General features: G+C 52.4%; 2 protein-coding genes across 8 annotated transcripts in view; one reads left to right on the forward strand and one right to left on the reverse strand.

Moving 5' to 3' along the window:
• The window catches only part of PRMT7 (protein arginine methyltransferase 7), a 46,714-nt gene extending 23,314 nt beyond the window's left edge, over positions 1 to 23,400 (forward strand). For 3 of the 4 annotated variants that reach the window (XM_007993852.3, XM_007993853.3, XM_007993858.3), the window contains 13 exons: positions 2,420 to 2,532; positions 4,236 to 4,477; positions 4,702 to 4,882; positions 10,600 to 10,727; positions 11,070 to 11,205; positions 12,124 to 12,207; positions 12,542 to 12,589; positions 13,241 to 13,330; positions 17,409 to 17,570; positions 18,654 to 18,728; positions 20,843 to 21,003; positions 21,831 to 21,927; positions 22,173 to 22,377. In XM_007993852.3, coding sequence (XP_007992043.2) covers positions 2,420 to 2,532; positions 4,236 to 4,477; positions 4,702 to 4,882; positions 10,600 to 10,727; positions 11,070 to 11,205; positions 12,124 to 12,207; positions 12,542 to 12,589; positions 13,241 to 13,330; positions 17,409 to 17,570; positions 18,654 to 18,728; positions 20,843 to 21,003; positions 21,831 to 21,927; positions 22,173 to 22,361 — 1,706 coding nt within the window. In that variant the 3' untranslated portion in view covers positions 22,362 to 22,377. Of the gene's footprint in view, positions 1 to 2,419; positions 2,533 to 4,235; positions 4,478 to 4,701; positions 4,883 to 10,599; positions 10,728 to 11,069; positions 11,206 to 12,123; positions 12,208 to 12,541; positions 12,590 to 13,240; positions 13,331 to 17,408; positions 17,571 to 18,653; positions 18,729 to 20,842; positions 21,004 to 21,830; positions 21,928 to 22,172; positions 22,378 to 22,877 lie in introns of those variants that run through there. The other variant, XM_038007976.2, reaches the window with a different exon arrangement.
• SMPD3 (sphingomyelin phosphodiesterase 3) overlaps positions 23,384 to 26,399 on the reverse strand; it is a 91,806-nt gene continuing 88,790 nt past the window's right edge. For all 4 annotated transcript variants that reach the window (XM_007993851.3, XM_007993849.3, XM_007993850.3 and 1 more), the window contains one exon: positions 23,384 to 26,365. In XM_007993851.3, the coding sequence (XP_007992042.1) occupies positions 26,264 to 26,365 (102 nt within the window). In that variant the 3' untranslated portion in view covers positions 23,384 to 26,263. The remainder of the gene's footprint in view (positions 26,366 to 26,399) is intronic.

Genomic DNA, 26,399 nt, shown 5'->3' on the forward strand with positions numbered 1-26,399 from the left:
AGGCTGGTATCGAACTCCTGGCCTCAAGTGATCCGCCCACCTTGGCCTCTCAAACTGCTGGAATTATGGGTGTGAGTCACTGTGCCTTGGTCTTGATTTTTATTTTAATGAAGCAATTTGGACTGTAAAGCATTTTAAGTTATATAATTGGTTTAAACATTTAGGAGATAAAATTGGCAGAGTAGGTGATCAGTGGGTTGTAGGGTGACAGAAATCAAGAATTTATCTAGTGTGTGTTCACTTACGGGGCACTAGACCTTGTTGTGGGCACTGGGGTACAGTAGTGGACAGGCAGTCAGCGGTCCTGCTGTCCTGGAGCTAGTAAATGATGCCTAGGTTCCTGGACTGTGTGACTCATTGAGGCAGAACCCCTGGAGGGAGGAGCAGGTGTGTTAGGTGGGGTGGGTTGGATGAGTTTTGGACGGTGTATTCCAGTTGGAGTTTGGCTTGACATCAGAGAGGATGGGCAGGGCTACTCGGGAGGGTGGTCTCTGTGGCAGAAGACAGAAGTTTTTTCTTAAGCTCGTCCACTGATACTGTCATGGAGCACAGGTGAGCTTCATAGGAAGTGTGCGTGTTTTTTTTAATCTTCATCATCCCAACCACCACCACATGAGACAGCCCATTCACCCACTTTACTGATGAGGCAACTGATGGTCAGAACTAGGGCTCAGGGATAGGAAGTGAGATCCAGGCCAGGCTCCAGCCTCGAGCTCGAGCTCGAGGTTCACACTGTCTCTGTTGTGCTTTTCTATCAGCTCATTTCTTTTTTTTTTTGAAATGGAGTCTCACTTTGGCCGAGATTAGAGTGCAATGGTGCGATCTCTGCTTACCGCAACCTCTGCCTCCCGGGTTGAAGTGATTCTCCTGCCTCAGCCTCTCAAGTAGCTAGGATTATAGGCACCCATCACTATGCCTGGTTAATTTTTGTATTTTTAGTAGAGACAGCGTTTCAACATGTTGGCCAGGCTGGTTTCAAACTTCTGACCTCAGGTGATCTGCCCATCTCGACCTCCCAAAGTGCTGGGATTACAGGCGGGAGCCACCGTGCCTGGCCCCCGTCAGCTGCTTTCATGTTTCTCTTTTTCTTGTGTCATCTGTGAGACTTGTGCTCTGTTCAGGGGAGATGAGTGGGCTTTGTCAGATTATAATTCATGAGGCATTAAAAGTGTTTACAGTTAATTCTCCCTGATGAATAGCCCCTTCCAAAGTCTGTTTTGGCTCTTGGCTCATTAAAAATTATAATTGTAGAAGTAGCAGTACGTTACTGAGATTTAGAAAACAGTTAACAGAAGAACCCTCCCAAATCCTACCCTCCTCTAAAATCCTACTGTCCTAAAACAACTGTTATTTAAGAGATTGTTTGGTGACAAGGTGCTAAGTTCATTAAGGGGATTTACCATAGTGATCTGGGGATTCTAAGTCATGGATCTCAATTTTGGCTGCCAGAGCTGTACACACAGTAGCTGGAAGATCATCAAAGAACCTTGCTGTCTTGCTTTGGCTTTCCCTCCATCTCCCTGCAACCTAAAAGTATTTGAAGTACCAGCATTTGGTTTTTGCTTTTCAAATAATTTTTCTAATTTAGTGGTTAATAGTTTGTTAATTTGTATCTCTCTAATTGCTAATAGGGATGAAAAAATTTCCATATGTTTGATTTCTGTTTTGAATTGTATGTTTATATTTTTACCTGGTTTCTTTTTGTGTATTTTTTTCTTTTTTTCTTTGAGACAGAGTCTCACTCTGTCACCCAGGCTGAAGTACAGTGGCACGATCTTGGCTCACTGCAACCTCTGCCTCCCAGGTTCAAGTGATTCTTATGCCTTAGCCTCCTGGGTAGCTGGGGTGGCATGTGCCACCACACCTGGCTAATTTTTGTATTTTGGGTAGAGATGGAGTTTCGCCATGATGGCCAAGCTGGTCTTGAACTCCTGGCCTCAAGTGATCCTCGTGCCTTGGCCTCCCAAAGTGCTAGGATTACAGGTGTGAGCCACCGCACCTGGCCAATTTTTGTATCTTTTGTGGAAATGGGGTTTCGTCATGTTGCCCAGGCTGATTGCAAACTCGTGAGCTCAAGCAATCCATTGGGTATTTATAGTTTTCTTATCATTTTTTCCAGGTCTCCCTCCCAATATTAAACATACAGAATAGTTGAAAGAGCGGTACAGTAAATACCCATGATCCCTTACCCTAGATTCAGCAGTTAGCATTTTGTCATACATTTTACATATGGATTTTTTTTTTCTTTGCTGAACCATTGGCAAATCAGTCGCAGACATCCTGACGCTTCTGAATACCTCAGCATGTGTATGTGCTTTTAGTGTGATGACCCCTTAACCACTTATTTTTCCCATATTTGCTGTAAATATTTTTCCTAGTCTGTTGCTTACGTCTGACTCTGTTTTCTTATGTTTTTCAGAGGGTGACATGCCGTGCCGTGCCAACATCCTGGTCACAGAGTTGTTTGACACAGAGCTGATCGGGGAGGGGGCGCTGCCCTCCTATGAGCACGCACACAGGCATCTCGCGGAGGTAGTGGACAGAGGGCTCCCTCAGACGTGTCTGGTCCCAGCCAGCTCACACAGCACTCACTCATGCACCGTGCTCCACACAGTCCAAGCCCTCAGCACCTCTCATGCACCTGGGACACCCCTCTATTCCTGGGGAGCTGTGGTTCTCCTCACTTGTGACTTTCATGTCCCTTGAATGCCAAAGCTTAATAGGTTAGAGTTGAAAAGCCAGAAACTATTTTCAAATTCAGTTCAGTTCAGCAAATATTCTCAGGAAGGCGATGCTTGAGCTGTCAATCCTGAGAAGTGATCAGGTGTTGGCCTGGCAGATGGAATATTTCTGGTAGAGGAGAGTAGCATGCGCTAGACGTGAGACTGAATTGGTGTGGCTCCAGAGCCTGCTTTGGATTTTGTGCTGTGTGGGAGGCAGGAGAGATGGGCTTAGCAACTGAGGTTAGAGAGCTGGGCAGGGGCTAGATGGAGCGGGGCTTGGGGGCCATGCCCAGAGGGTAGCTGTCATCTAGAAGGTGGGGTGGCGTCGTAGGAGGATTTGAAGCAGAGGATTGATAGCAGATTTATGCAGGCAGACATGTGCAGGGCAGTTGGGGTATAGGGCTGGAGGTTGCGGGTGGGTTAAAAGGCTGTGGAGCCTTCCAGACGCTGTGGTGCAGTGGGCCTCAGCCAAGGGCCTGATGGGTGGTCCCAGGAGTTGGTGGTCCCTTAGATGTAGAGGTATTGATGCCAGGGTTTGGGCACCTCAGAGCACAGGAAGAGGGGTAGCCTTGGGAAGGTTGGAAAGTGGTGAGGGCGATTCTTCTGGTTTAGACAGTTTGAGCTCTCTAAAGGTCAGCCAAGTAGAGAGGCCCAAGAGGCCGAGATGCATGGATTTAGTCAGTGAAGAGGGGGTGGTTGAGGTCACTGGAGAGTGTGGAGGGAGAAGGTCCGGACCAGGGAGTCCCCTTGTGAGGTGGGGCAAAGGAAGCACAGCCTGGGGAAGGAGGCGGGAGCGAGTCCAGTTAGAGTGGCATTTCTCTACCAGACCAAGGTTGGGAGACGCCTTGCGGGGAGGCCATTTGTGCTGCTAACCTTTTACCATGTCCGGAGCATCCCCCACAGCAGAGAATCATTTGGTCCAAGAGGCTAGTGGTATCATGCGGTGAAAGCCACGTGGGTAGCAGCTGTGAGTGTGCTCTTGTCGGATCCCTGTTGCCTGGTGCATGGAGGATGTGGAGTGGATGCATGAGCTAGGAGGAAAGCTGGACAAGGAGCCGGAGCCGCAGCCGTGGGGGCTGAGTGCGCAGCAATGCCCAGTGGCGCCAGAAGGCTGGGCAGCTGAGTGGGCACCATGGTCCGTAGGGCTTTGCCACAAGGAGGCTCTTGTTTTGGTGCTGGGCAAGAGCGGCACTGAAGGGATGCTGAGCCCAGAGCCAGGATCACTGGCCAGCAGCAGGACTTAAAGCATTTAAGAATGCCAGGTAGCCAGGAACTTAGCTGACATAAGTCATTTTAGGCACAGTGTGTATTCTTTTTGAAATCTAGTACCTTTTTTTTTTTCCCTTTTCCAAGGGCATGGGGCTGAAAACAGTTCACTATTCTAATAGTATAAGGTTTTGGGCATTACTGAACCAACCTCATGTTAAGGAATAAACCTCTTTTGATCAATGGGAATTACTGTGGGTCTGAGCACCTGATTTTTGTTTGGTTTTGTTTTTAATACAAACTTAGGAAAATTGTGAGGCAGTGCCCCACAGAGCTACCGTCTATGCACAGCTGGTGGAGTCCAGGAGGATGTGGTCGTGGAACAAGCTGTTTCCCATCCACGTGCAGACCAGCCTCGGAGAGCAGGTCATCGTCCCTCCTGTGGACCTGGAGAACTGCCCTGGCGCACCCTCTGTCTGTGACATTCAGCTGAACCAGGTGTCACCAGCCGACTTTACAGTCCTCAGCGATGTGCTGCCCATGTTCAGGTACCAAGGAGCCACCATAGGTGATGGCACTTTAAGACATTTGATGGAAGTTGGGTCTTAGGAAGTTCTTTTTGCGTGGGAAGGAAACCTAGCTGCTGTCACCTGCCTCGAAGGCAAGAGTCTTTGCAGCCAAATGTCATTGCCGCTGAGGTCACTGTAAAAGCTTAAAAAATGGGAGTGTGTGAGGTTAAACTCTGCTTACATTCTTGAATATTATTCCTCAGCATAGACTTCAGCAAGCAAGTCAGTAGCTCAGCAGCCTGCCATAGCAGACAATTTGAACCTCTGACATCTGGCCGAGCTCAGGTGGTTCTCTCGTGGTGGGACATTGAAATGGACCCTGAGGGGAAGATCAGGTGCACCACGGCCCCCTTCTGGGCACACTCAGACCCAGAGGAGATGCAGGTAAGAGCAGCCGAGCATGTGCCCTGTCAGGAAACTTGTCCACTGCTGTTCATGGGAAAGTAGCAGTTGGACCTTAGACCCATGAGAATTTAGAGACAGGAGGACTGTGTCAGAATCAAAGACAAAAGTTTTTAAAACGCAAGCAAAGGCTAGCTGTAGTGAGGTAGCCTTTCCAGGGTGAGCTCATGGTCAGCACCCATGGACACAGTGGGCAACAGAGAAGTTGGCTGTCCTCTCCCCCTCATTATGATGCAGCTCTCCTTAGATACCACCGCTCAGCCCCCGAGTAATCCCAGGGGTCTCCCATCAGCTTGGAATAGAGAACTACGGCCTCACCTTCTGTGGCCTCGAAATCTACTTTCTCCACCCCGATAGAAAGTAGGCAGAGGACATGAAAGACAGAAAAGGAAATAGAGATGACAGCGATAGTTGCCCACTCTCTCTCATAATAAGAGAAATGCAGTATTAGCTGTTCACAGCACCTGTGCTCCCAGCCTCTCAGGAGACTGAGACAGGAGGATTGCTTGAACCCAGAAAGTCAAGGCTGCAGTGAGTCGTGATTGCATTACTGCACTCCAGCCTGGGCAATAAGATGAGACCCTGTCTCTAAAAAAAAAAAAAAGAGAAATGCAACTTTCAACTGCAATGATATATCATTTTCACCTATTAGTGAATAAAGTTGAAACAGTTTGCAAGCACACTGTTGGTGAAGCTCAGGGAAAAAGCAGGAAAGCCAGTCGTCAGAATGTCTCAGGTAGAAAGCAATGCTGCTTCCACACGTGGGGCTGTGGCTGGATTTGCATCTGCACAGAATAGTTGTGTCCAGCCCTGGTTTAGTAGAAAAAGGCCAACCTAAAGGCCACTAGCAGGGATCAAGTCCGTTATCCTTTCAGTGGGTGAGGTAGCTCTCTGTGCACTGATGTGGGACAAGCTTCAGGGTCGATTATTACCTGACACAAAAATAAAGGTGCAGAATGGTGTGTCGTGTGGTAGCACTGGTGTTGGTAAAATTAGGAATATGTGTGTTTATGAGTGGATAGTTGTCTGGTGTACATATAAGGATATCTTTGGAAGAATTCCCAGAAATTGGTAAAACTGACTGCATCTGGGAATGGGGACTGGAGGTTAGGGGTAGAAAGGAAACATATTTTTCACTATGCGTCCTTGTATATCTTTTGAATTTTCTGTTATGTGCTTGTGTTATTTACACCCCCATCCACCCTCCCTCCCTCCCTCTCACACTCAAAGGAGAAGAAAGTGGGAAAGATTTGTCGTCATTGCCTGATGGGTTCTTCCCACCCACCGTTAGACAAAACCAATTCACTGACACCATGGCTTTGCAATAAAGAGTTTAACTGACATGAAGCCAGCCACACCACATGGAAGACAGTTATTACTCAAATCAGTCTCCCTGAAAATTCACAGGCTGAGTTTTTTGTTTGTTTTGAGACGGAGTTTCGTTCTTGTTGCCCAGGCTGGAGTGCAGTGGCGCGATCTCAGCTCACTGCAACCTCCACCTCCTGGGTTCAAGCAATTCTCCTGCCTCAGCCTTCCAAGTAGCTGGGATTACAGGCATGCGCCACCACGCCTGCCTAATTTTGTATTTTTAGTAGAGATGGGGTTTCTCCATGTTGGCCAGGCTGGTCTCAAACTCCTGACCTCAGGTGATCCGCCCCCCTAGCCTCCCAAGGTCCTGGGATTACAGGTGTAAGCCACCGCACCCGGCCCAGGCTAGGGTTTTTCAAGGACAGTTTGGAAGGCCAGGGAGTCCACTTCTGGGTGGAGTCATCAGACAGAAATGTAAAAACCCAAAAAGACATTTCAAAGGGTCAATCTTAGGGTCTACAAGGGTGGTGGTATCTGCAGGAGGAGTCAGGGAAGGTTGCAGATCTTGTGACCTAATAATGGCTTCACCCTAGCAGAATTCAACCTCCTCTCCTCCTCGTAACCTGATGATCTTTCATTAAGTTTTAGTTTAATTTTGGGGAAGGGCGGTTATCATTTAAAGTATTAATCGACTGGGCTCGGTGGCTGACGCCTGTAATCCCAACACTTTGGGAGGCCCAGGTGGGTGGATCATTTGATGTCAGGAGTTCGAGACCATCCTGACCAACATGGAGAAACCCCACTTCTACTAAAAATACAAAAATTAGCCAGATGTGGTTGTGCGTGGCTATAATCCCAGCTACTCAGGAGGCTGAGGGAGGAGAATTGCTTGAACCCATGAAATGGGAGGTTGAAGTGAGCTGAGATCATGCCACTGCACTCATACCTGGGTGGCAGAGTGAGACGAATAAAAAATAAACTATTAACCAAATGTCTCCCAAAGTTCGCTTGGCCCAGACCCAGGAATGATTAAGGGCAGTTTGGACGTTAAAGCGAGATGGGGTTGGTTAGTTGAGATCTCTTTCACTGTCATAATTCTCTCACTGTTTTTTGCAAAGGCAGTTTTGGTTTCAGGGCCAAGAAATAGAACCTGTCTCTACCCAGGAGCGCCTTAGGCACCATCCTTTGTTCATGGTCCAGCCTGCCTGGCCTTAACCACTGTCTTTGTTTTAAATGCCCACCTGCTGGTTCTAGGTGGCCACAACATTGACTTCCTGGAAGGCTTTAGCAGCTTCCCCTACCCCATTCCCAGAATTACTGTGTAGGCCGAAGGGTCATGACTGCTGGGGGATTGCTGTCAATCAGCGTACCCTTACCGACAGCAGCATGTGAGACTAAGAAGTATGTGAGCTTTAGAAGTATGTGAGCTTCTTTGTCTCCCCTCCACCTTCCAGGTGCCTGGCCCCGGGTGGGTGTGTGTCCAGCTAGGGCGTGCCAGCTTCCCTCTGCAGGCTGTATGTGTGTGTCACTCTGAATTCACCCACAGAGTTGAGATTGGCACTGCACCACATTCTTCCTAAGACTGTGTTGCAGAATTAGCGTAAGAATAGTGTTAAAATGTTAGGACTTTTGGCCGGTGGCTTGCTCCTGTAATCCCAGCACTTTGGGAGGCCAAGGTGGGTGGATCATCTGAGGTCAGGAGTTCAAGACCAGCCTGGCCAACATGGTGAAACCCCGTCTGTACTAAAAATACAAAAAAATTAGTTGGGCATGGTGACAGGCACCTATAATCCCAGCTACTTGGGAGGCTGAGGCAGGAGAATTGCTTGAACCCGGGAGGTGGAGGTTGCAGTAAGCCGAAACTGCACCATTGCACTCCAGCCTGGGCAACAAGAGCGAAACTCCGTCTCAAAAAAAAAAAAAGTTAGTACTTTTAATTTGCATATCTTCAGAACACTACTATGTATTTTTTCTCCTTGAATCCTCTTAGTAGACAAACCAGGTAACCACAACCGTAGCCAGCCCGGGACTCAGCAGGCTCCAGGGATTAGAGCAGGACCTTGTGTCCGGGAGCAGTAGAGCGGGTCCTGCCCCTGGTCTCTTGACTGTGGGTCTTGTGTCGTTTCTCTACCAGCGTTGACTTTGGGATTGGAAATTTGAAAGCTGCTAATGAATCTTCCTCATGAATTCATCAAACTGCTTTGATCCTAAGTATACTTAGCCTGTCCCACCTTGGCACAGTGGGTTCTGTCACCAGGCGCTCGGCGTTAGGACCCAGGAGGTCCCTGTGGTGGGAACATGGGAAGGACATGATGACAGGGCAGTGCCATGGGAGCCTAGGAGGGGTTGGGAAAGGGTTCTCCTGTCTTCTTCACATACATTTGCATAGTGTGGGAATGAATAAAAGGTGTAAAAGAACCTGTATTATTCCTGTTACTGTTTATTTTTCCAGAACATATCTGGTCAGATTTTCATTTTCTAGTTTTTATGTTCAAGTAGGCATCTTAAGTGTGTGGGAATGTCATTCCCTGCCTTTTTGTTAAATTCAAGACCAGGCGGGTGGGTACGTTCCTTACCTGTGCTCTTGGAGTCCCACAGGGCAAAGTTTTTCTTAGTTCCTGAAGGTAACAGAATGAGCAGGCAGTTGTCTCATCAGAGTTGAGCCAGGCATCTCCTGTTTTTGTTCGTTAGAGACAGGGTCTTGCTCTATTGCTCAGGTTGGATTGTAGTGGCACCTCTTAGCTCACTGCAGCTGTGAACTCCTGGGCACAAGCGATCCTCCCACCTCAGCCTCCTGAGTAACTGGGACTACAGGCATGTGCCACCATGCCTGGCTAATTTTGTGTTTTTTGTAGAAATGGGGGTCACCGGTATGTTACCCAGGCTGGTCCCATACGCCTGGCCTCAAGCGATTCGCCAGTCTTGGCCTCCCAGAGTGTTGGATTTACAGGCATGAGCCACCGCATCCAGCTGGCATCTACTTTTTAGGACAGTTCTTCCTTTTTCAAAAAGAAGCTTAACAATTATGAGAGAAATAAACCTCATTATATAAAATAAAAATATCACTCATGGTCCTCCCTTTCACTCAAAATAGCTCCCTTTCTTTGGTCCCTCTCCAAATGCGTGGGTGTCGTCGGTGCTCATCTCTGTTCCGGGCCTTCAGCAGCAGCGTTTAAGATGTCTGTCTGTGTTCTGCACGACGGCTTATATCCCTTTCTGAGCCCTGGCCATTTGGGTGGGTTCCAGTTTTTGCTGGTATAAATAATTCTGTGATTTGCATTTTTATGGGAATATAACTCTTTTCTTTGTTTTTTTTTTTTTGTTTGTTTGTTTGGGTTTTCTTAGGATAAAATCCTGTATGTGGGCTTTGTAGTAAGGACTAGCACAGCCTATTAAAAATTGACTCTGGATCATTGTCAACCATGTTTCACAATTTAGAATCTTCGGTTATTTAAATACTTCAATTTAATTCAAAGAATAAGCCAAAACCTTTTTGTATTTTCCCAACTTTTTATTTTGAAAAATTATCAATCCACAGAATAAGTGAAAATGAACACTCATAGTCGCTTTATTAATTTAAATTTACCAGTTGTTAACGTTTGCCACACCTGCTTTGTCTTTGTCTTCTGCCTCTCTCCCTGCATCTCTCAGTACACACAGACACACACACATGCACACGCACACGCTCGCGGAGTTTTTTGCAAAATCATTTGAAAATAAGTTGCAGACATCTGACACTTTACTTTTAAATACCTCAACACATATCTCCCAAGAATGAAAACAGTCTGCAACATAAACGAAACACATGATCACACCTAAGAAAAACAGTGGTTCCATAGTATCATCTAACATATGGTTCAAAATAAAATTTCTCTGTCTCCAAAAGTCCTTGATAGCTTTTGTTTCCTCAGTCTACAATCCAGTTAGGTGTAGTGCATTGCATTTGACTGTTCTGTAAATTCCGAGTGTGTTAAAGCCTTTGGAGTGTGCGCCATGGGACTATTCCGAAAAGGTTCCCCTCAAACCACGAGGTTTAAACCGTTGTTTTTCCTTCAAATGAAACATTTGGCACAGCCCTGCGTGTTGAAGAGAGCGCTTTGGTGCTCCTCTGATGGGGTGGGGACTGGAGCCTGCACTTGTCCCCTCCCATGAGCCACTCTGGCAGATCGCTGCCCTTGGCCACATTGTATCTTCCTAAAGCCAGCAGGGTTCCCACAAACTTTTGGGCCACTGGCCTCTGAGTTTAGAGTTTGTTTCTTTGGCCACAATAGCCAGCTGCAGTCTACACTGTGGACGCCTGAAAACTGGCAGTTCTCTGGCATTTGGCTCCTGGATTAGAAGCATTGCTCATGCTGCGGCATGTTGACAGCTGACTCTGTTCCCCGTTTCAGTGGCGGGACCACTGGATGCAGTGTGTGTACTTCCTGCCACAAGAGGAGCCTGTGGTGCAGGGCTCAGCGCTCTGCCTGGTAGCCCACCACGATGACTACTGCGTGTGGTACAGCCTGCAGAGGACCAGGTACGCCAAGCGTCGTTGGGGTGGAGGATGAGCCTCTGAAACTTGTATGTAAATTCCCCATTTACAGACCCTCTGGAGGCGCCAGTGGGTTGATTTGTGTCTGGACAGAATAATATAAGAACAAAGATTTGTGACCGATGTGTCAGTGTCCATTCGTGTGTACCCAGGAGAGGCTGTCATGGGTTGCTGGAATCTGTTTAGAGCAGATGCGTAGGAAAAGTCTGGAATTAGCGGGTGCTGTAACTTCTCATGCCAGCTGGAAACCAGTGTCCAGATTCATGCCTTCTAGAGACCTGTGGAGGCGCTCACAGCCCACGTCTGTTTGTTCGTCTCCTGGCCTAGCCCTGAAAAGAATGAGAGAGTCCACCAGATGCGCCCCGTGTGCGACTGCCAGGCTCACCTGCTCTGGAACCGGCCTCGGTTTGGAGAGATCAATGATCAGGACAGAACTGATCGATACATCCAGGCTCTGAGCACCGTAAGTGTCCAGCCCCTTGGCTGGTTGTAGGGGATAAGGGAAAAAGAAGTTTGTCCCACGAGCCCCAGCACTCTGCTTATGATTTGCTAAGTTTCTTTCCTGTGTCCTCTTGTCTCTGAATGGCTTCAGCGAGCACCTTCTGGGGCGGGCACTGCAGCAGAAAGCTGGAGACCTGGGGCTACTCTCTGCTGTACTGGGAGAGCCTCTGGCTGGGCTCCTGCTGGATGCCTTCGCCTTGTCAGGCACAGTCGTTACTGTGGGTGGTCGCAGTGGATTCGGCCACCCCTCTCCTCTTTTCATGAGTTGCCACATTTCTCCAATTTTCTAAAATGTAGATCTGATCATGGGACTCTCCTGCCTGAAAACCTTTGCTCCTTGCTACCTGTAGCAGGGGACTCGGCCTGGGGATTATAGATGGGGCTTAGAGGGAGGGTCTCTTGAGGCCCTTGGGGGTGTGTACAGAAATAAGTGTGCATGTGTGCATTTTGGAGGATGGGGGAGGATCCAAGCCATCCTGAGTTTCTCTCAGAGGGATCTGTCACCCAGAAAGGCATCCCTGCCTTTGGGAAGTCAGTTGTGAACCCTCGAGCCTTGGAGGCCCTTAGCTGTCTGTGCTGTCACCAGACAGGGAAGAAGCCTGTTGTCATGGCCTGGGAGGTGGCCTGCACGTGGGGCAGCCTTCAGCGGGGCCTCTAGGCTGGGTTGAGGAGCGTCTTTTCTGACAGTGGGGACAAGTGGGGAGACGTGAGCGAGGCGGGCGTGTTTGAGGCTGGGGGTGGTTACTGCATGAGGACACAGGGGCATGGTCTGAGGTCTGGGCAAGTGGGGTGAGAAGGGACGCATTTCTGACAGCTTGCCAGCAGGAATCTTCTGGCAAACTGGAGGAAGCCCTGTGCTGAGGGTGCCCATTCCCCGCAGGTGCTGAAGCCAGACAGCGTGTGCCTGTGTGTCAGCGATGGCAGCCTGCTCTCCGTGCTGGCCCATCACCTGGGGGTGGAGCAGGTACAGACGTGCACCCTTGTCAGCCTCCTGAGGTGGGCTCGTGAGTTAGGGCGTTGTGTGGTCTGGGTGCACAATTCTGTGATCAAGGCTCTTTGCTAGGGCCACTGTCGTGGGTGCAGCATGCTCGGGTTAGGGGCTGGGGTTTATTGCCTGTGCGTGCAGGCAGGCGTTAGGCTGCTGAGCTGGTGCTCAAGCTGCCCCAGGGAGGGAATGAGTGCAGGGAGGATTATTCAGGTGTGTCCTCTGCCTGGGGATGGTCTTGTCGCATTTTAATCTTTAATTTCTTCTCTGTTAAGTGAATATCTTACAACTAATAGCATGGTGTTCCCTTTAGGTATTCACAGTCGAGAGCTCAGCAGCTTCTCACAAACTGTTGAGAAAAGTAAGTGAGAATTGTTGTTGCTGAAATAGGAGAGGACCTGTGGGGTCTGGGTTGATGGCTTTGAAGTGGCATTGGCCCGGGAGAACGAAGGAGTGGCAGCTCACTTGCACCCCTGTGTTGTCTTGGCTGCTGCCTGGAGAGCAGCCAAAGGCCTTGGGAGCTGTCACTGAAGTAGAGGCAGGCATTTGCACTCTGCTTTGTTGTTTTGTGTCTGAAGTTGAGGCTTTTCTCCTCACTTCGCATAAAGCTACTGTTGTGGTAGAACCGAGTGTAGGGCATGTTTCTGGGACATCCGTGCTGAGGGAGCCAGTGCTCACAGCATGATGGGAGATGCCATTTCTCTCCCTGGCCAGTAACTGGTTTCATTTCATCTCCAAAGGGGAACCCCCTTCACCAGAACTCCAGGCCTGCACTGAGTCCTGGTGTGCGCCTGCGGGAGAAATTTCTTCTGCTTTCATCACATTCTGCTCCTGATCTCATCTGTGGTCTATAGGATGCCCCCCAAGGAGAGAATTTCCACAAAGCAGATAAAAGTGGTGCTCCAGAACTATTTGCCAGAAAATTCAAAGCGGAGAATGCAACTTGGAGAGATTTTTTTTCCTGACAAAAACAATAGTATGAATACAGTAATTTTATGATTTTCTTTCTAAGATCTTCAAGGCTAACCACTTGGAAGATAAAATTAACATCATAGAGAAACGGCCGGAATTATTAACAAGTGAGGACCTGAAGGGCAGAAAGGTGAGTAGCGGGAGCCTTCTGGCCGCGCTGGGCTGTGTTAGGGTAGGCAGCACGGCACTGAAGTAGCCCAGGCCCCACCCCATCCTTGGGGTCTCACAGTGGGTCCTCCATGTAACCTTACCTCCTAGGAGCTCCCACTGTCAAGGATGTAGTGAGGTTTTCATGGAGCTGCCTGGTGAGCAGATGGTTGCACTGCTCTTTTTTTTTTTTTTTTTTTTGAAAACGGCGTCTGGCACTATCGCCCAGGCTGGAGTGCAGTGTCACGATCTTGGCTCACTGCAGCCTTGACCTTCCAGCCTCAAGCGATCCTCCCATCTCTCCCGAGAATCTGGGACTATAGGCATATGCCATTATGCCCGGCTAATCTTTGTATTTTTTGTAGAGTCAGGGTTTCATCATGTGGCCCAGGCTGATCTTAAACTCCTGTGCTCATGCGATCTGCCAGCCTCAGCATCCCAAAGTGCTGGGATTACAGGCATGAGCCACCACACCTGGCTGTACTGCTCTTAGCTCGGCCTCATCTCTGCTCCTTCCGGTCAGGACAGAGCCTCTCTCTTAGCTTTCCTAGGAGCAGAGCGTGTCCTTTCCTCTCCACCGCACTCCTGTCTTCACTCCCTGTCCATGGCTTCCTGCTGCAGTCAGGCTTCCAGGCCCTGAAACTGCTTCTGCCAGCAACCTCGTCGTTACTCCCATGGTCTCCCTGCAGGCTTCATCTACTCTACCTGCTTGTCCTTGTGACCTGGGACTTCTTCCTGTGCTGGGGAAGTCTCTTTCCGCTCACCTTCGTGGCTGTCCTTCCCTCGCGCTGCTCCGTGGCAGTCTCTCCCGGTCCCCCACTTCTCCCTACTGCATCCTTTCTGGTAATCCTGTTCCTTCTCATGTGTGAGTCAGTGACCATAAGAGCCGGCCTTCCCTCATTGCAATTTTGGATTCAAATGTCCAGCTGCTATCCTGTCACCTTTCCTTGGATATCCCACAAACCAGACTTATCCAAAGCAGAGCTGTCATCTTTCATCTTTCCTGCCAGTCTTTTTTTTAAATAACAGCTTTAGGCCGGGCGCAGTAGCTCAATCCTGTAATCCCAGCACTTTGGGAGGCTGAGACGGGTAGATCACAAGGTCAGGAGATCGAGACCATCCTGGCTAACCCGGTGAAACCCCGTCTCTACTAAAAAATACAAAAAAACTAGCCGGGCGAGGTGGCGGGCGCCTGTAATCCCAGCTACTCAGGAGGCTGAGGCAGGAGAATGGCGTAAACCCAGGAGGCCGAGCTTGCAGTGAGCTGAGATCCGGCCATTACACTCCAGCCTGGGAGTCAGAGCGAGACTCCGTCTGAAAACAAAACAAAACAAAACAAAAAACCGCTTTATTGAGATGTAGTTGACATACCACAAAATTAATGCATTTCAAGTATACAGTTCAGTGATTTTTTAAGTAAATGTATGGAGTTCAACAACCATCACCCAGTCTCATTTAGAACATTTCCAGGCCAGGCATGGTGGCACATGCCTGTAATCCCAGAACTTTGGGAGGCCAAGGTGGGAGGGTCGCTTGGACCCAGGAGTTCAAGACCAATCTGGACAACATAGGGAGACCCTGTCTCTATTAAAAAAAAAAAAGAAAGAAAGAAAGAAAAATTAACCCAGCGTGATGGCATGTGCCTGTAGTCCCAGGAAGGTGAGGTGGGAGGATCGCCTGAGCCCAGGAGTTGGAGGCCGCAGTGAGCCATTCTTATGGCAGAGCACTGCAGCGTGGCTAACAGAGTGATACCTTGTCTCTAAAAAAAAATTGGAATGATAAGAGAACATTTCTGTTACCTCCCAAATTCCCGGGAGCCTGTTGATAGTCACCATGCTCATGCCCCAGGCCTGGCAGCCACTGGTCTGGTTTGTGTCTCCAATGTGTGCCTCTTCTGGCTTTTCTGAAAAGTGAGGTACACAGTGTGTGGTCTTGCGAGTCTGGCTCCTTTCACTGAGCATCGTGTCTTTGAGGTTCACCCATTTCATTCTTTTTAAGGCTGCATGGCATTCCGTGGTGTGGCTGTCCATTCACCTGCTTGTCGACGGTTGGATTGTGTCCAGTTTCTGGCCACTTTGAATAAGGCTTCTGTGAACATGGGTTCACTGGTCTTAATGAGGATATGGGTCCTCAGTTCTCTTACGCAGATGCCTTGATGTGGATTGCTGGGTCGTGTGGTAGTTACGGTCAACTTTTTAAGAAGCTGCTGAACTGTTGTTCGAAGTGGCTGTCCATTTGACATCCCCATCGATAACGTCTGAGGGTCCAGGTTCTTGGATCCTCACCAGCACTTGGCATTGGCTTGTTTTAGCATAACCATTTTAGTGGGAGTGCGGTGATGTCTCCGCATAGTTTTAATTTGTATTTGCCTAATGACTGATGATGGTGAGCATCGTTTCGTGTGTTTATGTCTTGCTTGGTGAAATGTCTATTCAAGCCTTTTGCCCATTTTAAAAATAACAGTTTTATTGAGATATAATTCACATACCTTATGATTCAGTGATTTTTGTGTATTCATAAGGTTGTGTAACCATCACCACATCAGTTTAAGAACGCTTTCGTTACCCATTGGCAGTCACACACCATTTGTCTGCAGTCCCCCAGCCCAGGGCACCCACTCTCCTCCTTTCTGTCTTCAGCTTGCCCATTCTGGGCGTCTCGTGTGAATGGAATCAGACAGTGTGTGGTCTTTCGTGGCTGGCCTCTCATATGGCTTCATGTTTTCAGGGCTCATCCATGTCGTAGCCTGAATCAATACCTCATTTCTCTTTCTTGCTCAATAAGATTCCATTGTGTGGATAGACCATGTTATTTATCTGTTCATCAGCTGATGGACATTTGGGTGGCTCCTACTTTGAGGCTGTTGTGAGTAATGCTGCTATAAATATTCATCCACAAGTCACCCTTTTTCTCCGTCATAGATGAGGGCATAGGAGATGATTGTGAAAGCCATTGTGTGGTGTACCGGTAGACCGGGTCATGTTGAATTGGAGTGGTGGGAGTGGGCGTTCTTGCCTTGTTCCTGATGCTGTCGGGGAGAGGCCAGGAAGCACTCAGGGCAGCCCTTTCTGTCTCCCAGCATTTCCCGCTGCATCTCCCTCATCTCTGACTGGCCCCGCTTTGGTGCCTGTTTGCTTGGGCCTGCCCGGGGTCGGCTGCCTCACCCTCTGCCACCCCTTCCTCCCCTCCCACCCCTCCCACCCTGCAGTCTCCATTTCTTGCCTGGACTGTTTCTGCACTCTCCCAGGTCGCCTGCGTCCCGAGCACCTGCAGATTCCCTTCCACACTTCATGGTCCTCAGCAGGATCTTCTAAATCACATTCCTTCTGATTTTGAACCCCTCTTGAAAGCTTTTGGTGACACCCACCACCCCTGCCGCTGCCGCGTCCGGCATGAGTCCAGCCCCTTATCCCGTCCTGGCTCCTGTCCAGCTCCACACCCTCACCTTGGGGGACCTTGCTGTCTCCTGGCCTCACTCTTGCCTCTGCTGCTCCTCCCTTGGCCATTCAGGCTCCTTGCCATGCATTTGTTCATTTACTCACAAATGTTCACGGAACATCTGGTTATGGCACTGGCCCACTGCTGGGGCTGCTGGGCCACCAGTCCCTGCTCTTGTGGTGTTCAGAGCCTGGGGAGGGAGATGGAGTAAGTCCTGAGATAAAGTGTCCAGTGAGGGTTGGCAGGATGCCACTCTGGAAGCCCCCTCTGGCACATTTATTTCTGGGGTCCCGCCATGACCCCCTTCCTTGCTTTTTTCTGTCACATGGGGTCAGCTGCACTTTGTCTGCTTCCCTCTTCCACTCTGCTCTCCTGAGCAGGGGACTCATATCTGGTTGTATTCTTTAAAGCCTCCAGGGCAGGTACAGAGCACCTTGCTGCCTTGCTTTTTGACTGAGGGAGAGAGGGACTGAGGAGGGAGGGAGGGAATGAGTGACTGAATGAGTGAGTGACGGAGGGAGGGAGGGAGCGAGGGAGTAACTTGAGTGACTGAGTGGCCTATTGCTCCCTGTTCCTGTGAACGCTCCTGACACCTGGGCCCTGCTTCTCGCCCTGCTCACCAGGTCTCTCTCCTCCTGGGCGAGCCGTTCTTCACTACCAGCCTGCTGCCGTGGCACAACCTCTACTTCTGGTACGTGCGGACCGCTGTGGACCAGCACCTGGGGCCAGGCGCCGTGGTGATGCCCCAGGCAGCCTCGCTGCACGCTGTGGTTGTGGAGTTCAGGGTAAGCCACGCAGGGGGTGTTGCAGAAAAAAGCAGAGGAGGCGAGTGGGGAACCTTGTTTTCTTGCAGGAACCTTGGGCGCCTGTAGAGCAACTTGGGCCTTGATGATTGGAGCTTGTGTTTTCTTTCTGTGTCAGCACACTGTGGGGTTGAATTTCTATTCAAGATGCTTGCCTTTTTAAAAATGCGATAATTTGACATACGAAATGGAAATGGCTGAGTGTTGTCATTTTACAATTGTGGCTTATCAGAATAATTAAAAAATACAAATTAAGTGTTTCAGAAGCCATGCTGTGTGGCCTGCTCTGCTCTCGTTAAGAGCTGAGGCTTTAGTTGTTAAAAGCATTTTGAGATGGGAGAGTCAGCTGCTTTATGCAAGAAAAAATGGAAAAGCTTCCTTTTAATTTTCTCATCAAAGCAGAACCATAGTCACAAAGTCATTTTGGGAAGGGCAGTTTTGTTAAAAGGATTTCGAAAAGCTTTACCCTGGATGGAGAGCGTATCTCATTTGGTGAGAGTGGTTTTCTCTCTCAGCTGAGTGGCTCCATCACAAATTCTGGGCGTTTCTCCTGTGTTACTTGTTTACCTAATCAGATTTCCACATGAATACTGGTTTTCGTGGCCAAAGAGGGGATGTCATGATCCATGCGTGTGACCAGGAGGAAGGGAGGGAAGGCCGTGTGGCCTGAGTGTCCTCTGGATTCCTCTTGGCAGGGCCTTTTTCTTTCCCCGGCATCCTCATGAACTGGAGATGATGCTGGGGAGAGAACTGGCTTACAGATTTCTTCCTGAAGAAATGGTGTTGAGGATGGCCCAGACAGGAGTGTGCAGCCCCCAGCCTGGTAGCTTTGGCTGACTGTCCCTTATAGGAGAGGACTCACGTGTCATGTCAGAGCTTGCAGGTTCCCGCCCAACCCAGTCTGTTACAGAAACCGCTGTGGATCTTTGTTCTCTCTGAGCCCCTTCATGCTTGGGGGTCTCTTTCAGGTGTGCAGGGAACAGCAAGATGTGCCTCTTGTTCTTGCTGCCACACTTCCCTGCGCCCTGGCGGGCGGGTATGGACGGGGCTGCTCCTTCCTCACAGGACCTGTGGCGGATCCGGAGCCCCTGTGGTGACTGCGAAGGCTTCGATGTGCACATCATGGACGACATGATTAAGGTAGGCAGGGCCACACTGCGCAGTCCCGCCCACCTGCTCCTGTGGCACAGGCCTCTGACAGGGTCCTGGCTTGGGCAGCACAGGCTCTTCTGTTGGGGCAGTGAGGTCAGGTGCTGCCATTTTGTATGGTTCACCATGAGCATTGCTTGGAACCAGCCCTGTTCTTGGCTCCGTGCTGTCACCCTGAGTCAGAATCTCCACTGGGCCCACATGTCCCGTCATTGGAACTGCCCCCGCCAGTGCCCGCAGCTTGTTTCCTATTGGGGCAGCCTTTCCAAAAACAGTCTGGGAACTTTCTTAGGCAGTCATTTCCACGGTGGGGGCTCCATTCCCGGGGAGGGGTACCTGAGGAGTGTCCCACAGGTTATTTACATGGTGTAGGGGTTGGCAGCGCCCTGAACAGTAGTAACTGGGCCCACATTCCCCAGAACCATGGGCCGTCCTGACAGTGCCAGTGGTTCTTGGATTCATGGGGACTGAAGCTGAGAGTCCTGTTCCATCCATGTGAGAGGGGCAGGGTGAGGAGCATGGGCCGTGCTGTGTATTAAGGAGATGCACGTGGCTCCTGCTTGTCATCCCAGCACTCTGGGAAGCTGAGGCAGGTGGATTGCTTGAGCCCAGAAGTTCGAGACCAGCCTGGGCAATATAGCAAGACCCTGTGTCGACAAAAAAGCCAGGCATGGTAGTGCACACCTCTATTCCCAGCTACTCAGGAGGCTAAGGTGGGAGGATGGCTTTAGCCTGGGAGGTCGAGGCTGCAGTGAGCTGCGTTTGCGCCACTGCCTCCAGGCTGGGTGAGAGAGGAAGACCCTGTCTCAAGAAAAAGAAATCTCATGGACACCAGAGGGGCGGGAAGCAGTGGCGGCCCCGCAGCAGCGGCTGTGCATCGGGAGGTGGGGCTTTTCTGCTTCTGCCCACCTTTCTGTTCACATTTTCCCACAGTGAACATGGATTGCCTGTGTGTGAACACTTTTAAGTAAATTAAACCTAGTGGATATTTTCAGTTTGCATCTTGCCTGCCCCTCACAGCAGATCACTGACTGTTCCATGCTTCTAGAAATCTCCTTCGTGCTGAGCCCTACATGCTCTGGATCCATGTGCTCCCTTGGGCCCCTGCTTTCGGCCTGCCCACCCTGGCTGTCCTTGTCCCCTCTTGCTGATACGGTTCTGCCACTCTGGTCCTGGGCCAGTGTCTGTCTCTTGTGTGCTCAGGCAGATGGCCGAGAGTGGTGGGTATCCCACAGTGGGGCGCCAGGCATTTTTTTACGCTTTCCAAATCCACCTGCCCTTCCCCACCCTCAGCCTGGCCCTTCCAGTGCCCTGTCTTAGACCTGGCACCACTTCACACGACCAGCCAGGCCCAGGGCCCTGGGCATCCTCCCTCACGAGTCCTCCCATCCCCTGCCATTGGTCTTCGTGTTCCCAGTGAGCCTCCAACCCAGGCTGTCCCCGGACTGCTGCCGTCCTGGTTTGGGCCCCTCCTGCTCTGGCCTTCCTCCACAAGGAACCCACATGAACTTGTAGATCTGAGTCTGGCCGCATCCCCACTGCAGGAATGCCCTGGATAGCTCCCGCACGCCACCCCTGCAGAGTGGCCCAGCTGGCCTGGATGCCCTGGCCTGCTCTCCTGGCTTAGCCCTATCCTCAAGGCCCCCTCTGGCCCTTCTGCCAGCTCCCATTTGACTGTCAGCTCCCCTCCTCCATGCAGCTTTCTGCATCCCTCCTGGATGCAGGTGCCCCCAACCTGCCACCAGGCACCGGGGCTGTACTGTCACGCATTTATCCCTCCCCATGGCCTGGGGCCCACCTGTCAGGGCCACACAGCTTTGGTGGTCACCAGGTTTCTAGGTGCTGGGTGTTCTCACCAGTGACGTAGACATGTGGTCCTCAGAACAGCTTGAGACAGGCGACACCACCCCATCTTAAAAATCCGGAGAGCGAGGGCTCAGAGCCAGCGGTGCCTGGGGAGCCGCTGGTCTGCTGGGCGCTCGGCATCTTTATGGGAGAACACACACCCCTTGTGACTGCAGTCAGTGAGAGCCAAGCCGGGGAGGGGTCCCTCTGTCTGGCTGCCAGCCTGTCTCTGCAGCCCCCAGGCCCCTTTCTGTTCGCAGCGTGCCCTGGACTTCAGGGAGAGCAGGGAGGCTGAGCCCCACCCACTGTGGGAGTACCCGTGCCGCAGCCTCTCCGAGCCCCGGCAGATCCTGGCCTTTGACTTCCGGCAGCTGGTGCCCCCACGGCCCCTGTGTGCCGAGGGCACCATGGAGCTCAGGAGGTGGGTATAGGGAGGGCCCCGGGGGGCAGGGAGGAGCTGCTGCTTGCCCTTGGAGTTCTCACCCCCATGGTGAGCACAGCTGGCCTGGGAGATGCTGACACGTGGATGGGGTATTCGTCCTTCCCATGACCTTGCCCTTCCCTGTCAGAGCGGCCCTACGTGTGTGGTGGTTCCCACGGTCCTGTGTGTGCCAGTCGGCGGGGGGAGCCAGGGAGGGCTCTGCTCACTCCCCACAGCTGAGGCTCCCTTGTTGGATCACACCTCAGGAAGATGGGAGCTTAGTTCCTGTGGTCACCGATGCACCATTTTCCTGAACCCTCCTGGGAGCTGAAGCAGGTCAGGGTCAGGGAGTGCTGCTGGCGTCCAGGCACGGGCAGCCCTGTCCCACTCTGGCCCTCACCCCACCTCGCCCGAGGAGTGACTTCTTCCCCGGAAGCGCCTCCCAACTTGGGACAGGCAGCCAGGCAGGGTGGGCGCCGCCACCTGAGCTCCCAGGGTTGCTGTCTGGGCTATCAGAGGGGCTTTCCAGCCTTCAGTGCCAGGCTGTGCCTCAAGCCCCCCAGACGCTGCAGCCACACTGGCCCTGCCCCTGCCCCATGTGTGGCCTGGCCGCAGGGCTCGGGTTGGCTCAGGTCGGGGCTCGGCTGCGGCTGTTCTGGCTGGGGTTTTTCTGAGGAACATTCAGTTGGATGTGGCACTAGGAGCTCCCGGAGGGGCAGGAAGGAAATGGGGAAGACCACAGGTTTCTGGAAAGCAGCAGGAGCTGCAGCCGTGCCCCCCTGCCTCTTGTGTGACTGCTTCTGCTGGGTACCCCCTCTCCTTGGCAGGCCTGGGAGGAGCCACGCAGCAGTGCTGTGGATGGAGTACCACCTGACACCGGAGTGCACGCTCAGCACTGGCCTCCTGGAGCCTGCAGACCCCGAGGTAGTGCCTGCGCGCCGAGCCCAGTGTGCATGCAGACCCTGAGAGCAGGCGCCGCCTGGGGAGGCCTCCCTGCCCCTGTGCTCTGGGTGTGTCTCACAAGTTCTTCGGGCCAGATGATGACCCCCTGGGACATCTGGCCCCTGTGCAGCTTCTCTCTGCTGCGAGCTGCTTGGGCTGGAGGCTGGCCAGGAAGGAGGCTCGGGTGCCAGGGAGCTCTCACCGTCTTCCTGCTCTTCATCCTACAGGGAGGCTGCTGCTGGAACCCCCACTGCAAGCAGGCTGTCTACTTCTTCAGCCCTGTCCCGGATCCCAGAGCACCACTGGGCAGCCCGCAGACAGTCAGCTATGTGGTGGAGTTTCACCCCGACACAGGCAACATCACCATGGAGTTCAGGCTTGCAGACTCACCACTCCTGAGCAATAAAGTGGCCTGAGGGCTATGGGTTCTGAGTGGCTCATGGCTTTCTAGTGGGGAAGGCTGAAGGCTCTCCTCTCCTCTCCGGGAGCTGCTCGGCCTCGGGGATGGAAAAGACTGCGCCATGTTATATCTTTGCACTGCTGGCCTCTGGCTCCAGCTGTGGCAGGGAGCATGAGAGGGTGACTGAATTTGGAGCCCTGGAGGGGCGGGGGAGACCCCCCTGCTTGTGCTTCTGAGGTGCTGAGAAAGCTCCAGTGTGGAGACATCTCTCCCCAGCTGGGGAGGAAGTGGAACCACAGGGGGCTTGTGGGGCTGGCGGGTGGGGTTGTCCACGCCACCCTTGGCGAGCAGTCCCCATGGCAGGAGCCTGTCCTGCCCGTCCCACTCGGGGATCTCCGGGTCCCTGCTCTTCTGGCTTCTGCTAGGAGGGTGGAGACACTGAATGTGGCTGGGTCTCTGGGGCTTGAAGACCCTGGCTGGGCCTGGGTTCTGGCCCTTTCACCTGCCAGGTAACTTCAAGCCACATCCATAGGTGTCTGGCCTCAGTGTTGCACCAGCTGGTAGCCTGCCAGGACCTGAGACTGGACACAAGGCAGCTGTCCCAGAGCAGTTACTGAGATGCAGACCCAGGAAAGTGGCTCTCAGAGGAGCCGGGAGGCAGCCCTGTTCCCTGCACCGCCCTCGGATTGGAAAGCCCCTCCTGCAGGTGGGGTACAGCGGGGAGCAGCCCCTGCCCAGCCCCGCTTCACCCGAGAGGCCAGAGGCGCCGTGGCCTCGCTTCTCTCACACACTGACCCCCCTTGGTTATGTCCCAGCTCTCAGGTAACAGCAGACACCAAGTGAGAGAACCCAGTGGCCTCTGGCTCACAGCTCAGGAGGTGAGCCGCCTGTATGAGCAGAGTTCCGGTGTCCTCGGATTTAGGCAGACTTGGGCAGCTCCTGTCCTCAGTTGGAGGCAGGAACTCCATCCCCTGCCCCCAGGCATGCCCCTGAGGCCTGGCCCCAGCTTGTCTCTGAAATAAGTGGAGAACACCAGCCTTGAGCCTCACAGTTTTATTTTCTCCTCGTTTTCCATCCTTCCTTTCAGCACCAATAAGGAAAAAGAACACCTCTCTTTTCAAAATATCTTATCAGGTGTAAAGATTTGTTTTTCTTCTAGGGAAGAACCGTCTGGATATATATTTGATAATGTTACCAAAACCGTAGGTGTGCTTACCATAGAAAACCCCTAATGTCCCGTGAAGATACAATACAGAAAAAATACAGAAATTAAAAAAGTTTTTTTATAACAGTATTTCTAAATCTCAGCAAGTTAAAAAGCAATAGTTAAAAAGCAAATAGTTAAAAAGCATCAAGATTGATACACTTAAAACTTAAGGTGGTTATGGACGAATGAAAATGAACATTTCCTTCCTCAGCGGCCCCCGCGCCTCGTGGCTTCCTTTGAGACTGGGCCTAGGGCAGGCAAGTGCCTTGGTGTGGGCCTCGGGTGACCCGTGTGCCCACCCCTGCTAGGCCTTAGATGCCACAGAATCTGAGATTCAGCAGTGTTTCACTTAAACATCAGTGGAAGGGCCTGGCCTGTACACAAGGCCCGGGAATCCACAGGTAGCCACTATGAGACACGTGGGTAGGGGATCCCGGCCTTGGCGCAGAGGGAGGTGTGCGCAGGGGCCTAGGGGCCGCACGTCCTTACTCTGGACGCCAGGACCTGACTAGGCAGAGGCAACCTTGTGATGACAGAAAATGACTTGCCTAAGGCTGCCTGTGAGGTGGGAGGGGAGGAGCGTGCGGCCCTGACTCCCACACCTGCTGCCCTGGGAAGGGGGTGCCTAGGTGGGGAAGCTATGCTGGGGTCTGGTGTGGGGGCCCTGCCTGGGCCTCAGCTGCTCTCTGTGTGCAGGAAGCCAGCATGGGCTTGGGGTCTAAGGGTCCAGGGCCAGCCCAGTCGCTTGTGTGAGCAGAGTCCCAGCTGCTTCAGGGAGTAGTGGGGGCCTCCACAGCGTGAAGCCCAGTCAAGGCTCACAGGCCAGACCCTTGGAGGGGCGGGCCAAGCAGAGAGCCCAGCAGGATGCTCTCCCTCGGCAGCCCCTTCCTGGCTCTGGACTCTAGGTGGCAGGGCTTGGATCCGGGCACAGACGGTGCTTCCCAGGCCAGGGGAGTTCAGACAGGCCAGTGTCACAAGGACGCACGTCCTAGCGCCAGGCTCCCCGGGCTCCGCGACGTTGTCTGCCCCAGCAGAGGGCTGGGCGTCTGGCTGGCTGCGTGGCCTCCTCTTGGTCCCTCTTGCAGCTCAATGGGTGACAAGGCACAGCATCAGGGCACCAGCACCAGGAGGGGCTGACAGCAGACAGCAGGTCCTGGTGCTCCCTCCAGCCTCGCCAGGCAAAGCCGGCCCTGGGCCAGGCTAGGTGCAGGGCCAGGGCACCACGAGGAGCGGAGGTCAGCGGGGATTGTCAAAAAGTCCCTCAAGTTGAGTCTCAAACTTTGAAACAGACAAAACCTTTGCGGCATGACAGGAGCAGCCCTGGCGTCTGTTAAAGGCAGGTGGGCAGAGGCAGTGCTGCCGAAGGGGCCTGGGGGCTGGAGGCAGATCGGGGACCACAGGCTGTTGGCCAGCTGTGCCATGCTGAACCTGGGTGCCAGTACCACACCCTGCCCTGGGCATGCGGCAACTGTCAGCCTTGCTGCCCCAGCCCGTGCACTGGTGAGGGCCAGGCTGCTGTCTGCACCTTGGCTTCCTGCCTCCTAGGCCGGGGTCCCCTTGTGGCCTTGGTGTTGGCTGGGGTAGCTGTTGAGGATGGGCCTGGGAGACCAGAACCGCAGACCCAGGGGGCAGGCAGGGGTTCCTGAGCTCAGCCGGCACGCGGGTGGGGCACGTCCCCAGGGAGGGATTGGTCCCGAACCAGAGAGGTGTCCGGAGGGGAGAGAGGATTGGCAGAAAGAGGAGGATGTGTTGGTTTTGATAGAAGAGAAGCTACAAATAGGTTATTTTCAAAATCAGGATCCCCCCACCCCCCTTTATGCTGTGAGTCCCTTCTTCCTGTTTAAAAAAAAAAAAAAAAAAGTGGATGCTGTCTTCTCGGATTCCCCGTTTATGGCTCCACTGCCCAGATGGGAGGCTCCCGGAGGAAGCCCGGGGCGCCAGAGCCTGCCGGACCCTGTTGTGCCTGGGCTGGCGAAGGGACCCTGTCTCGGGAAGAGCAAAGTTCTATGAGTGACTTACAGACCCTGTGAAGTGAGGGTTGGTTTTGTGATTAACCTTTTTCTATTTTTCTTTTTAAAATGTAATCGCCCTTGAATGGGAGACCCTGGGAAGAGCCCTGGCTGGCTGGTAGAGATGCAGCCCTGGGACCCTGCGGGAGCCAGCTCACACTGGAGGCGGGAGAGCTGGCGGCCGTGCCCAGGAAGTGCTTCTTTGGCTGGTTCTGATTGTGTTTGGAGTTTGGCCTTGGGTGAGGCCCGAGCAAGGGGTCTGTGGCTACAGCGTGGCACGTGGCATGCGGGCAGCGTGCATGCGAGGGTGCAGGCATGCGAGACGACATTGGCAGCAGACAAAAATAAAGAACCCTGGACGAAGCTTAAGAAGAGATACAGAGAGTACATGAACCCGGTCCTCATACTAACCCACGGGTTACAAACTCGGTTGTGCTGTAGATTTGTAGAAAATCATGTTGTGAAAGAATGGCACTGGTTAGGCAGCCGGAGGCTCCTGGGGCGGGCCTGACTCCTGTGTCTGTCTGCAGTGAGGCCCAGAGGTGCAGAGCAGCGCAGCTTCCAGGTTCCCGGGCACTGACTGTGGCTCCCTCCCTGTCCCTGTCCTCCTCCCCCAAGCACCGGGAGCTCGATGGAGGGGACACGGCCCAGGGATGGGCTGCGGCTCCAAGGGCTGGCAGAGGCCCCGCTGCTCCAGACGGTCTATGCCTCCTCCTCCCCTGAAGACACAGTCAGTCGCATGGCTACTGGCAGGTGGTCCGTCAGGCCGGACAGCTGGGTGATAAAACTGAATTCTTCCACCTCCTGGGGCGAGTGGGAGAGGGGAGAAACAGCCTTG

The sequence above is a fragment of the Chlorocebus sabaeus genome, chromosome 5 (genome assembly GCF_047675955.1).
Source record: "Chlorocebus sabaeus isolate Y175 chromosome 5, mChlSab1.0.hap1, whole genome shotgun sequence".
Taxonomy (NCBI): domain Eukaryota; kingdom Metazoa; phylum Chordata; class Mammalia; order Primates; family Cercopithecidae; genus Chlorocebus; species Chlorocebus sabaeus.